This window comes from Palaemon carinicauda, chromosome 4, assembly GCF_036898095.1.
Source record: "Palaemon carinicauda isolate YSFRI2023 chromosome 4, ASM3689809v2, whole genome shotgun sequence".
Taxonomy (NCBI): Eukaryota; Metazoa; Arthropoda; class Malacostraca; order Decapoda; family Palaemonidae; genus Palaemon; species Palaemon carinicauda.
Genome location: NC_090728.1, coordinates 160,649,013 through 160,666,407, shown reverse-complemented (window position 1 = coordinate 160,666,407; position 17,395 = coordinate 160,649,013). Strand labels below are relative to the sequence as shown.

Genomic DNA, 17,395 nt, shown 5'->3' with positions numbered 1-17,395 from the left:
CTCTGTTCCATGCTGAAACTGTACTCTTGCACCGTTTTAGCTGATCTGCCTGATCTTAGGTTAGGGAGTGTCCTCCCTTTCCTTAGTGGCCGCTCTGGTACAGAAACCCTTCCTGGGAAGACTTCTCTCTTCTCCCTCCCCACCTATCTCTTGTATAGCCTAGCCTATGCTTAGGTTAGTTTATACCCATCTGTCCCCTGTCCTACAACTCCTCCTTAGGGTGGAATAGTAGGGCTACCCGAGCTTCCTTGTGCAGTCCGCTCTGGTACACATACCTTCATAGTGTCCTAGAAGGTTAGTTACTAGTGTAGTCCTGCATATGGGAGTCTCCCCCCCCCTTGGGTGTTCCCTAGCCCTCCCTTGGGCTACCTTGCTCCCGGTCCCTAGTGACCCCTGCTCATGGATGTTAGAGCCTGCCTCTATCATGGGTACACCCCCTCAGGAAGGGGGAGGGATGTTTGGATTCCTGATGGTACTTCCTACATCCCTTCCCCCCTCCCCCCTGTCTCTCTCCCTATCCGGGTGCCGGTCTCTTGCCGCCTCTACTGTCGGCAATACCTGCCTCCTACTTGGTGACTCTCCCTAACCTTGCCGCCAGCCCCCCGTGTACCGAGGGACTGCCGGCTGCCGCCGGCTACTACCGGCGGCTCTCCTCCTCCTAGCTTGTCGTCCGCTTGCCGGTCGGCCGCTGGAGTGCCGGCATATACTGCCGGCAACCCGGTACAGCCTTAACCATCCTTATCCCAGTCACCAATCTGGCATCCTCCGACTGCCGGAGCCGCCGCTCCCTGCCGGCGTGCCGCCGTTGTGCCGGCGGCCGCCATCCTGGTATTTGACTGACTTTGAACATTGTCTGTCCTAATGCCAGAATCTATGCTGGAGCGAGCTCCGGCATGCCGGCGGCTTGCCGGATGCCCCGGAGGCGTCAAGAATACTTGCACCCCCTTCCTGTAACTATCATAAGACTATGATAGCCCTATATCGCAAACAGATAAGCTGCTTCTGCTATTAAGATCAGTACCTAGTACTGCTCTATTAGTGATCATGCTGTCTCTTTGCATTCTTCTAATTCCAGCATGCAATGTGCATCTTAGCACGGCTGGTTGCCAGAAGCAGTTACCTTTTAAATGAGGCCTTCTGGCCCTTAACTGGGAACCGAATGAATTCGGTCCCAATCTTGTCCTTGGTTTTTTCCATGGATTTCCAAAATACTTGGAATTCTAGGGAATTATATCCAGTGCCCTCGGTCACTCGGGTTATCCAGGGACCAAGCTTATGGTAACCAGCCGGGCGAGATGCATGGAGCATGTTCTCCTTTACTATTTTCATTCTCTATGCATCACACCTTCATTAAGTTAAAATTAATAATTAATATTAACTTAGTTTAAGAGCCATTCTTATGACTCCCCCATACTCATTTTCTCTTTCTTCCACAGGAGGAGCAGATGAAGTGTGATTTCGCCTTCTGCGCTGTGAAACGCCCGCAGTTTTACGGGCATACGGCTTGCAGGACTCACGCCCCTTGTGCAGACAAGAAAGGGGATTTGAAGTTTTGGAATCCACTGGATTGTACGGTCTGTCAGGCTCACCTAGTTGAGGCCTTCCATAATCCTCCTTCAGCGGAGGTTAGAGACATTTCTCGTGAAAAGCTGCGCAAGTGGGTGCGTGGCTTCCAGAAAAATGCTACCGGACCGTACCTGGCCACCGAAGAACTGAGGTCACTATTGTTCCCTAAGGCCTCCCCTGACTCAGTGGTACCCAAAGACGTGATCCCCACTGTCCAAATTACGGTGGAACCTGATGTAGTCATGGCTCAGTCCATGCACGAGTGTCGTTTAGATTCCGAAGATGACGAACAGATTTCGGATGTCTCGGAAGACACGGAGAAAACGCTTATGGCTCAAGGAGCCGAAGACGACGAAGACAAGGTAGAATACACCGAGTCGGAGCAAGAAGCTGCTCCCTCGTCCATCCCCCCTCCTACTCCTACGCCGACGGAAATGTCTATTCCGTCTACCTCCTCGACTCCGGATCCTTCTTCTTCCACTCAAGAACTGATCCGGCTGATTAGAGCCGTCATGGACGACAGGCTGAAGGAGAACCAGGAGTCCATCAGGTCGATGATAGGATCCAGAGAGCCGAAGAAGATTTCGGTCAAGGATCTCCCCGCTTGCTCTCATGCCAACCCGTGGAGGTATGCAGAGCATATGGTTATTGCGACCGGCAGGATCTTTGTCAGTGATAAGATCGGCACGGTCCCTTTGGAAGATGTGGAGTTCTTCCCAAGCTTTGAGGCCTACCCGGACTGTTACGTCCGGCTTCGTTCCGAACCTGCCTCGAAGGAAGAGACCGAACCTAAGGAAGAGATAGTGTTCGATCTCGCAAAGGCCCAGGCTATGCTAGCCTCCGCATTCAAGAGTAGAGGCTTTACCTGCTCTAAGCTTCCGGCATTGAGCAAGAAGCACCCTACTTACGTTGCACCTGATACTGCGGTTCTTCCATTCTTGGAAAAGGCCTTAGCTGCATGCCTTAAAGCGGCGGAAGAAGGGAAACCCTGTCCTGCACTGGAGGAGTGCAGACCCTTCTCCATCGTGACCCCCCCTGACGCTCGACACTGGAAAGATGTTCAACATACTTTCGTCGTGGGAAGGCTCGATCCTGACGTCGCCGGACGTCAGTTTAATGAAGACCTCCCAAAGCTCAACGATCACCTCCTTCGCCGGGAACAAGACACGAAGGAGAGGCTTGCGGCATCTCTTTCTCATCAAGTCCAACTGGAAGTTATGGCCTGTGACACTAGAGTACCAGATCACTACATGGTACTCTCCAAATCCCACTTACTGACGGTAATGAAGGACTTGTACCACTTCATAAAGGCTCGAAGAGCCTGTCGTGAATTCGTGTTTGCCGGTGCCACCGTGAAACACGAACCCCGGAGGCTGATTTCCTCCAACATCTGGGGAAAGCACCTGTTTCCTTCTGACCTTGTGAAGGAAATCACTGACAGAGCCGCCACGGAGAATAGGAACCTTCTCCACAAGTGGGGCATGTCCAGGAAAAGGAAACCCTCTCAGGACGACGGACCTCAGCCTAAGAGGAAACCCCAAAAGTCAAAACCCCAGCAACGTCAGCAAAGACGTCAGTTTCCGGGACCCGCTACCTCCCAAGTGGTTGCCCAACCACAACAGACCTTTCAATTGGTCCCCCAACCGGTGTTGTCACAGTCACCGGTCTTCACCCCTGCCTTTGAGCAACCATCAACTACCTTTCATGCCAAAGGTAGAGGCTCATTCAGGGGTGCAAGCAAAGACGCATCTCGCCGTCCCTCCAGAGGTAGAGGAGGAAAGGGAGCTAGCGGCCGAGGCAACAAGTCCTCGGGACACCAGAAGCAATGAAGTGCTTCCGGTGGGAGGAAGACTCCGCCAATTCCAGGATCGTTGGACCTTCGATCCCTGGGCACACAGCATCGTCAAGAAGGGTCTAGGCTGGAGTTGGACTCAACCACCCCCAATCTTCCAGCAATTCTTCCAGCAATCAACCCCCCTTCTGGAAGAATATGTTCTAGACCTCTTGAACAAGAAGGTGATAAGGAAGGTAAAGTCCACCAGGTTCCAAGGGAGACTGTTTTGTGTTCCCAAGAAGGACTCAGACAAACTCAGAGTCATTCTGGACTTATCCCCCCTCAACAAGTTCATAGAGAACAACAAATTCAAGATGCTGACGCTTCAACAAATAAGGACCCTTCTGCCTCAAGGTTCCTACACGGTCTCTATAGACCTGGCGGATGCCTACTGGCACATTCCAATGAACCATCACGCTTCCTCCTACCTAGGATTTCGACTCCAAAGGAAAAGCTACGCCTTCCGGGCCATGCCCTTCGGCCTCAATGTGGCCCCTCGGATCTTCACAAAACTGGCGGATGCCATAGTACAACAGCTCCGCCTAAGAAACGTCCAGGTGATGGCCTACCTCGACGACTGGCTAGTCTGGGCTCCATCGCCCGAAGAGTGTGCAAAGTCTTGCAACGAAGTTACCCAGTACCTAGAACACCTGGGATTCAAGATCAACGAGAAAAAATCTCGCCTCTCTCCAGCTCAGAAGTTTCAGTGGTTGGGAATCCACTGGAATCTTCAGTCACACCGCCTTTCCATCCCCCAGAAGAAAAGGAAGGAAATAGCAGGGTCTGTCAAGCGACTACTGAAATCCAAACGCATTTCAAGACGACAGCAGGAACGAGTTCTAGGCTCTCTACAATTCGCCTCAGTGACAAACCCAGTGCTTCGTGCACAGCTAAAGGATGCCGCGGGAGTCTGGAGACGCTCGGCATCCATCGCTCGAAGAGACCTCAAGAGACGGCTTCCAAACAGACTGCGACGCCTCCTAAAGCCGTGGTCGGAAGAAAAGGCCCTGAAAAGGTCCATTCCTCTCCAACACCCTCCTCCATCACTCAACATCCACACGGATGCCTCACTGGAAGGTTGGGGAGGTTACTCCCACCAGAAACAGGTTCAAGGTACCTGGTCTCCACTATTCAAGACGTTCCACATAAACATCTTGGAGGCCATGGCGGTCCTTCTAACTCTGAAGAAGTTATCCCCGCCGCCCTCGATCCACATCCGTCTAACCCTAGACAACTCGGTGGTAGTTCGTTGTCTCAATCGCCAAGGCTCAAGATCGCCCCAGATAAATCAGGTGCTTCTCCCAATCTTCCGTCTGGCGGAGAAGAAGAAGTGGCACCTGTCTGCAGTTCACCTACAAGGATTCCGCAATGTGACAGCGGATGCTCTATCTCGGACAAACCCGATAGAGTCGGAATGGTCTCTAGACGCAAGATCGTTCTCCTTCATCTCTCACCAAGTCCCAGAACTTCAGATAGATCTCTTTGCAACGAGCGACAACAATCAACTTCCTCTGTACGTAGCCCCGTACGAGGACCCCAAAGCAGAAGCAGTGGACGCCATGTCACTGGACTGGAACAGATGGTCCAAGATCTACCTGTTCCCTCCCACCAACCTTCTGTTGAAAGTCCTCTCCAAACTGAGAACCTTCAAAGGGACAGCGGCCCTAGTGGCTCCCAAGTGGCCCCGGAGCAACTGGTACCCCCTGGTCCTGGAGCTGCAGCCCAAGCTGATCCCTCTCCCGGGCCCAGTTCTCTCTCAACAAGTACAGAAGTCGACTGTCTTCGCTTCATCATCGAAAATCAAGGACCTTCATCTCATGATTTTCTCTCCCTTGCCGCAAAGAAGAGGTTTGGGATCTCGAAGAAAAGTCTAGACTTCCTAGAGGAATACAAGACCGAATCCACGAGACGGCAATATGAATCATCCTGGAGGAAATGGGTCTCCTTTGTCAAGGCAAAAAATCCTAAAGAAATCACAATTGATTTCTGTATGTCCTTCTTTATTCACCTTCATGGACAAGGATTAGCAGCCAATACGATTTCAACCTGCAAATCGGCCTTGGCTAGACCAATTCTATATGCTTTCCAAATTGATCTGTCCAATGACATCTTCAACAAACTACCAAAAGCATGTGCTCGCCTACGTCCAGCACCCCCACCGAAACCAATCTCCTGGTCACTAGACAAGGTACTCCATTTCGCCTCCAACTTGGACAATGATTCATGCCCCCTCAAGGATCTGACTCAGAAAGTTATATTTTTGTTTGCTCTCGCTTCGGGAGCTCGAGTCAGCGAAATAGTGGCATTATCAAGAGAAGAAGGACACATCCTGTTTACCGATTCAGGAGAAGTGACCCTCTCCCCTGATCCGACGTTTCTCGCTAAAAATGAATTACCCACCAAAAGATGGGGCCCTTGGAGAATATGCCCCCTGAAGGAGGATGTCTCTCTATGTCCAGTAGAGAGCCTCAAGGTCTATCTTCGCAGAACTTCGAACTTTGGTGGAGGCCAACTCTTCAAAGGAGAAACATCGGGCAGCGACCTGTCACTGAAACAATTAAGAGCGAAAATCACCTACTTCATTCGCAGAGCGGATCCGAACAGTACACCCGCTGGTCATGATCCTAGAAAAGTGGCATCTTCTCTGAATTTCTTTCAGAGCATGGACTTTGAAAGCCTTAAAAACTTCACGGGCTGGAAGTCCTCGCGAGTTTTCTTTAAACATTATGCGAAACAAGTGCACGAAGTCAAACATTTTGTGGTAGCCGCAGGTAGTGTTATGAAACCTGCACCTAACTCTGCGTAGAACAGTGAGTTACTTGGGACTCTAACTCTTCGGGTGCCTATGTTGACCCTCGAGCGATTCATAGTGATGTCAAAAAACACTTAGTGCTTTTATAACTGTTCTTATCCCAGGTGAAATGTCATAGTGTCACACAAGTGCCGCATGCCTTGAGCATGATGTGTTTTATTTAAAGACTTGCGTTCCTCGAGAACGAGTACCTACTAATATCCTGAAATTCCTTTTCAGATTCAAGAGCAAGCCTTTATTTCTATGTACATTATTATTACTGTAAATGAACTTTACTTTTGCTGTAAATTATTTAATTTCTGCATTGTGAAATAAAATTTCTATTTTATTACTTGTGCGTCTCTATCAGCTCCTACTTACTATGAAATACATACCTGTCATAGTTTTATTTATTCCTCCTTTCTTATGGTTATGAAGAATTTAAGATGTTTAATCCTAAATTATATTCACCCTGACTAAGTAAGGTTCCTACACGAATACTTACTTCTGATAACCAAGAGATGAACTCTATACACAGTGCCCAACCACCACTGGTCTAATTTCAGAATGTTCCTATACAAATACCAAACATTCCGCTTCATCTCTAAGTTCTTCAAGTTCTTCTCTCAGGATGAATAGCCCTTCAATACCACTTTGACGTCGGCATAGCCCATGGGAACTTCACTGCCAAGGGGGGCAGGATACTTCGTCCCTATGGTTCTTTATCTAAGATTACTTTGCTGTTTTGTCAATGCCTAGGCACTTAATACTGGGGGAAAATCTACCACGATACATTGATTCTCTGGTACTCTTCCATCAGGACGCCATGGCTTGAGCCCAAAAAACGGATTTTGAGCGAAGCGAAAAATCTATTTTTGGGTGAGATAGCCATGGCGTCCTGATGGACCCTCCCTACTACTTCGTCCAGTTTTGTTCCCACCCTGTGCTACTGTATCATGGTGATGGGCAGCAACTGGCTTCAGGATGAAGACGGGCGTGACGTCATTAGAGCAATGGCGTCCGTTTGTTTACGTCTCGAGTATCAGTAGTAGCCACGAGTGAGATTAGCTGTGGAACGGCTCCCAGCTATTCTCAGTCCTTACACACCGAAGCATTAACTCTGTTCGGGGTGAAGATAGCTATGTGGCGCGTTCAGACATGCGCGTCCCCTGTTGTATTACGATGTCTTAAGGGGAAACCTTTGAGATACTCGCTCCAGAAGTTAGAATTCTGTGATAACCTGTGGTTAAATTCTCTGGGAATATCTTAGTAGTCTTATACCCAAGGAAGCTACCAAAAAGGAACCTTCCATCAGGACGCCATGGCTATCTCACCCAAAAATAGATTTTTCGCTTCGCTCAAAATCCGTTATTTATATTCATTTTAATTTGTGTATTAAATTGTGCAGACATACAGGCCTATGTGATGAATAAACATTGATTATAAATAATAATAATATCTGAAAGCTGGTTTAACCCGAAGGGGTCTTCAGCTTATATATGAAACATTGAAAAAATAATTAAACTTGCGCATTTAATTGCAAGGAGGCAAAACGATCATCCAAGAGCATTACAATAGAGTTTGTCCATCATGTGTTTATATGTATATAAGAAATTATAGCATTTGTAACCAAACACAAACACAATGTTTAGGCATGAACTGATAAAGATTTGACATTATAATGCAAAACTTCTACATACATTTTGACAATCAAAAATTATAATACGCAAGGTTAGGCTAAATGATCAATTTAGCTTTATAATTATAAACACTCTCTTCATTGGCCCAGTGTTTATCTAATTTTGGACTTAAAAGCATTAAAGAGAAAAACAACGAATTCTGGAAGCAGATTATTCAATGGAAATGTATGCCCACTCATGTTCTGGGTTGGCCGACAGTACCAAGTAGTTCACCATATCAATGTATGAAATACTGGGAAAATCCTCAATATTTTGACTGAATGAATTCTGCATCTGGTATGGATCTAGGCCATCAATTAGATCGAGTTTCTGCTTGTAAAAACGCTTATCATCACCCGACAATTGTTTGACAAAGTCGCTCTCATTGTCCATATTCGCTGTAGCAGCTGCCATGTTTTCGCTTTGCATGTCTTCCAGCATGGCCGCCGGCGATTCCCAGTGACGTCATTGAAAGGACTCTATTGGGTTAGGTTAGGTGGGTTTGTTAGGTTCTGTGCCCTTTTTGTACTTTTTATATATTGAGTAAAACTTATATGGAAAAATTATTTAAAATACGTATGGAAATATCTAGCATTGCTATCGCTAGTAATGTCATCGTGCCGTTGGTAACTCTGTGTACCATACGTCAACGTTGGTAACACTGTGTATCATTGGTATTGTTGCTAATGTTATCGTTCGCAGTACATTCGTAAGGGAAGTGACACCGTTGAACAAGTGCTTATATTTAGATATTTTAACACAACATATATGACAACAGTGATTATATTTAACCATTTTAACAGAAAATATATGTTTTCCTGTAGGAAATAACGTGATATAACCGGGTTTTTCCTTCATTTCATCCGTAATAACAGCAACCAATTCGGCAACTTAAAGTTAGCCGAATTGGTTGATCTGTTTGTTTGCGGTTGAAATGAACGTCAAATTCGGTTAAATCATGTTATTTACTATAGGAAAACATATATGTTCTGATCGAAATCACACCTTGTAATACAATACCAATTTATCGTAATTAGACGTTAGATTTTATTTTACTTTAGGAGGTATTTTCCACGTTCTATCAAACGATACAAATCTAAGCACTACAGAATTTATAGGGTCTGTTTTTCGTATGCATTCTTAGGCATTCGGATTTGGAGTAGGCTACTACAAAGTGTATTGGGGTTTTATTGTCAAACTCACATTATCGAAGTACTTAGAAGACAAAAACTTCTCCAGTTTATTCTTGAAAACCTTAATATTTCCAGTCTTTTAGATGCTTAGTGAGAGTTTGTTATATTGTCTTGGGGGCGCATATTTAAAGATCTAGATTCTAAGTCTTTAAATGTGCGTCACTTCAATTAGGTTTTGTGGGAGCCACGTCTTGCATATTTAGCAGATATACTTGAGCAGCTAAATAGGTTGAATCTGAAACTACAGGTCAAGGAAAGAAATATGTTTCACCTGATGGACTGTCTCCGCAGATTTCTTGCCAAGCTCCAGAATTGGTAAAGGAAAGTCGGCGCCGGGAATGTTGCCCTGTTTTAAAACCTTTCAGCTGTCCTTGACGAGAATGAAGAAGATAGTCTGCTTGACCCATTACTTAAAACGGAAATCAATCAGCATCTGGGATCCTTGGAAAATAAACTTAATATGTACTTTCCAGAATTCGAGAAGGAAGAAGGGAAGTTTGTAAGGAATCCATTCTTTGGCACTCTTAATATTACTACCATTCCCATTGTTGTTCAGGACAAGTTCCTTGATCTCAAACATGATTCTGCTGCCAAAGATCTCTATGGAGAAAAATCTCTGAATGTATTCTGGTGTTCGATGCATCAGGCATATCTAAAAGTCACTGAGATTACACTTCGACCACTCTTGCCTTTTTCAACTAGCCTACCTTTTCATGTGAGTCTGGTTTCTCCACTCTTCTACAAATCAAGAATAAGGACCGGAACCGATTGGATGTGGACACTGACATGAGATGTGCATTGTCAGTGACACAACCTCAGATTCGTCAACTGACTGAAAAGAAACAATATCAGCCTTCCCTCTGATGTGTGATAAAATATGCAGGGCTTGATTGAACTTTTTCCAATCCAAATCAAATTTGCTATTGTATGCTAGTCTTTTGTAGCCTAGTGATATAAGGTAAGCATATCGCAGAAATCTATCAATATAAGATAATTATGACGGTAAACTTTGTAATAAAGCAAGGGTGTTCTACTCTTCAACATTTATTTCTTTTTTCGGCAGGATGGGATTTGGAAAAAAAATGAAGGGGAGCTACACACGAATATTGAGAATTCCTGAAGGGGGAAATGGAGTGAAAAAGGTTGAGAACCACTGACCTAGAACCTACAGTAGACATACATCTTGGTTCTAATGACTTGAAACCATCTGTAATTATTTTCGTGTCAACACGATTCGTTGATTGCAAAAGGTGCAGAAATTCTCTTAGATATATCTACTGTAGACATCCGGTTCTGATATATTGATGGGTTATCTATTGAACATATCTTGAAATCTTTTCTAGCTTTAACAGGCAGCCAGAGTAATTCAATCAGTATAGGAGTAGGCATAATCCTATCTTCGGTGGGACACCTTTTATCAGTTCTACTGCCCTGTTTATTATTATTATTATTATTATTATTATTATTATTATTATTATTATTATTATTATTGTTGTTGTTATTATTTTCATCATTATTATTATTATTATTATTATTATTATTATAATCATCACTATTATTATTATTATTATTATTATTATAATTATTATTATCATTATTATTATTATTATTATTATTATTATTATTATTATTACTATCATTATTATTATTATTATTATTATTATTATTATTATCATTATTATTATTTTCTTTAATTATTATTATTATTATCATCCTTTTTGTTGTTGCTATTATTATTATTATTATTATTATTATTATTATTATTATTATTGTTATCATTTTTGTTATTATTATTATTATTATTATTATTATTATTTCTGTTTTTATTATTATCATTATTATTATTATCTTTATTGTTATTATTATTATTATTATCATTATTATTATTATTATTATTATTATTATTATTATTATTATTACCTATGCTACAACCCACGATAGCAAAGTAGGATGCTCTAAGCCCCGGGGCCCCAAGAGGCAAAAATACCTTAGTGTGAAAGAAAATAAAAGATAAATGAACTACAAAAGAAGTAATGAACAAATAATGTAGAATATTTAAAGGGCAAAAACAACATTGAAATATATTTTCCATATATGAACTATAAGTAGAGACTTATGTAAGCCTGTTCAACATAAATGCATTCTCTTCAAATTTGAACTTTTGAAGTTCCACCAATTCAAGTACCTAATTAGGAAGTTCATTCCAAAATTTGGTCATAGCTGGAATAAAATTTCTAGAATACTAAGCACATAATGGAGAAGGCCTGACTTTTAGAATTAGCTGCATAGTTATTTACTGTCCGGGAAGACCTGAGTGCAAAGGAGGGCAAAATTATTAAATTTGTTAAGCAACGTGCAAAACGAACTATTTGAACGACGGGGCCAGAGATTAAAATCTAGAACAGGAATAAGAATTTATTAGACCGCAAGCTCTTGTCTAAACAAATTAAGATGATATTCAGCAGCAGAAGACCTGACAGGAAAACAATAGGCCTACTCGAAACAAGGGAAATGATAGAATTGAAACACTTCTTTAGAATAGACTAATAACCGAAAATCTTCAAAAACCTTTCTCATTAAGTCATTTTTTGTGCAATTGAAGAATAAACCGACCGAATGTGTTTCTCAAAAGTAAATTTGCTATCAAGAATCACACATAAAATTTCGAAAAGTAGTATAGATCAGAAAAAAAAAAAAAATTAATGTCGAGATCTAGATGTTGAGAAGCCACTGTTCTCGACCTACTTACAATCATACTTCGAGTTTTGTTAGAGTTCAACATCATGCCCCATAATTTGCACCATGCAGTAATTTTAGCTAGATCTCTCTTAAGGGATTCAGCAACCCCAGATCTACATTCATTAGAGGGATTTCAAGAAAAGAAAGTAGCATCATTTTCATTTAAAACGGTTCGTTTTCTAAGCCAAGCCTCATGGCCACTATTACTATTATTACTACTACTACTATTATTATTATTATTATTATTATTATTATTATTATTATTATTATTATTATTATTATTATTATTATTATTATTATTACCTAAGTTATAAGCCTAGTTGGAAAAGCAAGATGCTATAACCCTAAGGGCTCCAACAGCGAAAAATAGTCCAGTAAGGAAAGGAAATAAGGAAATAAATAAATTATATGAAAAATTATGAACAATTCAAATAAAATATCTTAAAAGCAGTAAAAACATCAAAACAGATATTCCATACATAAACTATAAAAAGACTTATGTCAGCCTACCCAACTTAAGAACATTTGCTGAAAGCTTGAACATTTGCAGGTCTACAGATTTAACTAACCAATTAGGAAGATCATTCCACAGCTCGGTCACAGATAAATTAAAACTTCTAGAATACTGTGTAGTACTGAGCCCCATGATGGAGAAGGCCTAATTATTAGAATTAATTGTATGCCTAGCATTACGAACAGGATGGAACTGTCCGGTAAGATCTGAATGTAAAAGATGATCAAAATTAGGACAAATCTTGTACAACATGCATAACAAACTAATTGAACGACTGTGCCAAAAATTAATATCTAGATCAGGAATAAGAAATCTGATAGAACTCAAGTTCCTGTTCACAAACTGAGATGAGAATTAGCAGCTGAAGACCACACGGGAGAACAATACTCGAAACAAGGTGGAATGATGGTGAGGAACCACTGTTCTCGACCTAATTACAATCACACTTTGAGTTTTGTTAGGATTCGACTTCATGCCCCATAATTTGCACCATACACTGATTTTAGCTAGATGTATATTAAGGTATTCAGCAACCAGAGATCTACATTCAGGAGATATAAATGATGCAAAGAGAGCAGCATCATCAGCATTTGAAACGAAGTTGTTTTCTATGCCAAATCACATGTCATGTGTATATAGTATGAAAAGTAATGGACCAAGAGCACTATCCTGAGAAACACCAGATATCACATTCCTATACTCACAATACTGCCCATCAACAACAACTCTTTGGGATTTATTACTTAAAAATTCAATAATGAGGTTAAGAAAAGACTCATTAACTCCCAAGTGTTTGAGTTTGAAAACAAAGGCCTCATGACTAACAAGGTCAAAGGCAGTACTAAAATCAAAGCTAATCATACGAACTTCCTGCCTACCATCGAGATCAAACTAGGGAACAAAAAATCTATATATAGAAGTTTTGCGAAAAGACGTTCAAAAACTTTAGATAATATGGGAATTATGGAAAGTGGGTGGTAATCAGTTGGACTTAGGCTACCACAATGGAGTAACATTACCAATTCTCCAATAAGTGCTGCAATAACATCTTGATAACTTGCACAAAATAACAGACGACATTGGAGCTAAGAAATCTGCAGTCTTTATAAAAACAAAGGCAAAATATTATTTGGGTCTACAACTCCAAAAGCATCAATTTCCATCAAGAGAGCTTTAATTTCACGAGATCGAAAAGCTAAACTTGTTTCACCTCAGGAAAATAGGAATGAGAAAGACTGAGTTTTTCATAAGTGCTCACTGTCAAACACATCAGCCAAAAGAGTTGCCTTTTTCTTTGGACAGTGGGTGACAGAGCCATCTGGTTTAAGTAAAGGAGGAACTATTGCATCTACACCAAAGAGTGCAGATTTAAGGGTAGCCCACCACTTGTGTTCCTGGGTTGTACCAGAAGGGTTTTTTATGGTTAAATTGTATTCTTTTTTAGTTGAAGGATAAACTCTCTGAGCAAAAGTTCTAAGCTGAGTATAGTTAATCCAAGTCAAATCTGACTTGTTACCCTTCCAAAGATGATAGGCTGCCTTCTTCTACAAATGCTGTGATATGTTATGAATCTTGTAAGATATTATAAATATTTGTATTATTCTAGAATATAGTAATTGTTATATGCTTGGCGACTATTAGTTTCTTTTGATGTTACTATTTTGCTATTTTCTATGCTGAATTAATTAATAGGGGAATTAAACATTGAGTTAGATTTTATATAATTTACGTTTTGTCATAACAAATTTATTAGCTAGTTCTGGATGAGTATATACACCCGGAGCTTTTTTTTTTTTTATTTACATTTCCCATTATACCATTTAAGAGACGATATAACTTACTTGTTTGTCATCATCATCATCATCATCATCAGCTGTAACTAGACCAATGCAGGATAAAGACCTTAGACATGTCCTTCCACTTGCACCTGTTTATGGTTATTCTATGCGTCTATACCTGCAAATTTTCTTAGTTCGTCAATCTATCGTCTTTTCTTCCTTCCCCTACTTCTTTTGCAATCTCTAGGGACTCATTCTGTTATTCTTAAAGAATATATATATTATCTGTCATTCTCATTTTATGTCCTCCTTACGTCCATTTATTTTCCTTACATGTTATTAGAATATCTTCTACTTTATTTTGCTCTTGCATTTATGTTGCTCTTTATCTGTTTCTTATTGTTAATCCTTATCATTACTCTTTCCATAGCTTTTCAAATTGTAAATAACTTATGTTCTAATGTTCAAGTAAGGCTCCAATTTTCTGATGAATTCGTTAATACTGGTAAGACCATCTGATTAAAGGATTTTCTTTTTAGAGTAAGTGGCATTTTACTATTCATAAACTCATTTTCTTTACCAAAAGCTGTCCTTCCCATGTTTATCATTCTTTTAATTTCTGTCTCATGTCCTAAGGAAACACTTGCTGTCTGTCCTAAGTACGTATGTTAATTAACAACCTCTAGAAGCTCGTCCATAACCCTTATTAGTTGTCTCTATATTCATTCTCAGTCCTACATTTCTGCTCTCTATTCAAATCTTCTATCATCTTTTGCAATTCTTCCCATGATTCACTAAATAGAACTATGTCATCTGAAAATTTTAGGTTGTTAAGTTATTCTTCTTTAATGTTAATTCCCACATTTTCCCATCTAAATTCTTAAAAGTTTCTTTTAGGCATGCTGTAAATAATCTAAGAGAGATGAGGTCTCCCTGTCTAAATCCTTTCTCAATCGGAATTTTCTCTCTATCTTTATGTATTTTTAGAATTGCTGTACTTCCTGTATAGATATCTCCAAGTGCTCCAACATTAGATTCATCTATACCTTGTCTTTGAAGCTCTTTCATTACTGCTGAAGTTTTGACGGAATCTAAAGCTTTATCATAGTCCATACATGCAGTAAATAGTGGTTTGTCATACAATATTAATTTTCTATTAACTGATTAATTACATGGATATGGTCAGTTGCTGAATACCAACTTCTAAAGCCTTCCTCCTCTTTTGTTTGATTAAAATCAAGCTGTTTTTCTATTTGGCCTAATATGATCTTTGTAAATAATCTATATATTACTGAGCGTGAACTTATTGGGCGATAATTTTTTTTTAGGTCTTTTGTGTCTCTATTTTTGTGAATTAGTATAATAAAAAGTTTTTCAAATGTAAGTATTGAGCATTCATGCAGACATTTTGTGTAAAGTCCAGCCAGTTTTACAATGTGGTTAAAAGGGAATTAGGTAAGGGAATGAGTAGACTTTCATAATCAGAGATCATAACAAAGAGAATGTTGCAGGGAATTAGATATTTTTCTTATCATTCTAAGAATGGAAGTGTTCGGCATCATTTCAAGGTAAAATTAAGAAGTTTCATTGACAACGAAAATCATTAAAGAATATGTAATAGTTCGAGAAATTTCCATGATGATCTGGAATAAGGGAAGTAAATTTGAATGTAAAGAACCAAGGTATTGATGATTATGTTGATTTTAACTGCTACATTTTTCAATGATATTGCATCACAAATAAAGAACATGCAATTTTACCCTCACCGAAAGACCAACATTCCAGCAACTAGCCTATGGGGTCTCTAGCCAGTGGGCTTCCTGTCATTACATTAAAATTTATGAGTAAGATCTAATTACTGAAATGGCTATTGTGTCTTATATACAGTATTCTTTTTTTTTCACGGGGTTGACGGGATCACGGATGGCATTATGTATTGTCTTTTGAGCGGGATCTGACAGATTTTATCCTCCAGTAACTGAACGATGATCAATTACCAAATTATACTTTGGACACATTCAAACATGTGTTTTAAGAATATTCGCAAATGCTCATATGTGCTGAGAGAGAGAGAGAGAGAGAGAGAGAGAGAGAGAGAGAGAGAGAGAGAGAGAGAGAGAGAGAGAGAGAGAGAGAGAGAGAGAGAGAGAGAGGGGGGGGAAAGTTTGGATAAATAATTTAAAATTTACAATTATCGTTATCAAGTAGGCCTATCATATAGTTTGTAAGTTATAAACAATTGTTTGTTATTACCAACTGGATACATCAAAACTTTCCAAAATTGAAATCTGTAGGTAGAAATAAGTTGAAAGTACTTATAATATCACACAAAGCAATGCCAATAAGGGCTTTTTCAGTCCTAGATTACCACTGTACATGGCCTTGTGAGGAAACTACTAACATAGAAAAAGAATTAAGTTCAGGGCAAATTTATGAAAGATGCTATGATCTATATCTATATAGAAAGAGAAATTATAAACTAACATAACATTTAAGACAAGAAAATAACAACGCTAACTATAGGAGTAAACAAGGTGGAATATAGGAAACCACGCAACCTTCTTTTTTAGTCTAAACATCATCGCCTGGTGGTGACAAATAAATTATGAAAGTAAGAGGTAAATATGCAATCCAAAAATTATTAAACTATATTGGTGGGGTGTGGGTATTAAACAGCAATGACAAAGTTCTAGTAATAGATAATAGTTATTAATGATAGGATTTGTTGGATATTACATGTATGGTCCACTCTCACACAAAAGGCCCATGTAAGCTCAGGAGTCCCGACACTTTGAAACGACCATCCCACACTGCTGCTAATACAAAATGGATTTCAAAAAATAGATTGTTACTGAAATCTGTTTTTATCTAGTTATTTGGATCACCATTCACTTCTGCATATACATAAAAATACTCTTACTTGTGCTCTTCATCTTCCACTCGGAATCTTTCCCAGATTCCCCACCGTCTGTTGCCATGGAAGTCCTCTGCATCTACTCGCAGGACGTGCTCGTCCTTAGCCGTTAGCTCGTGGAGGCCTTCATTGCCTAAGGAAAGAGAGAGTTATTTAAAAAAAATAACAGATTGGAAATATAACATTGCAAATCTTTCATAAGACTACTAAGTGATAATAAAGATAAGAGAACTTATCTTATTTTCACTTTCACGTTAAGCATTTGAGATTCTGAGTAAAATATTCATTGATCATACTTGAGTCTTTCGTCTTCTTGTGATTTCAGGTGTTCTAGCAGTCTACAGCTCAACCCTCCTAACACTAAAATATTACGAAACATGAATGGTA

General features: G+C 40.2%; 1 protein-coding gene across 3 annotated transcripts in view; it reads right to left on the bottom strand.

Annotated features, from left to right (window-relative positions):
- LOC137640114 (ryncolin-2-like) overlaps positions 1 to 17,395 on the bottom strand; it is a 321,214-nt gene that overhangs the window by 30,896 nt on the left and 272,923 nt on the right. For all 3 annotated transcript variants that reach the window (XM_068372589.1, XM_068372590.1, XM_068372591.1), the window contains exon 7: positions 17,015 to 17,141. In XM_068372589.1, coding sequence (XP_068228690.1) covers positions 17,015 to 17,141 — 127 coding nt within the window. The remainder of the gene's footprint in view (positions 1 to 17,014; positions 17,142 to 17,395) is intronic.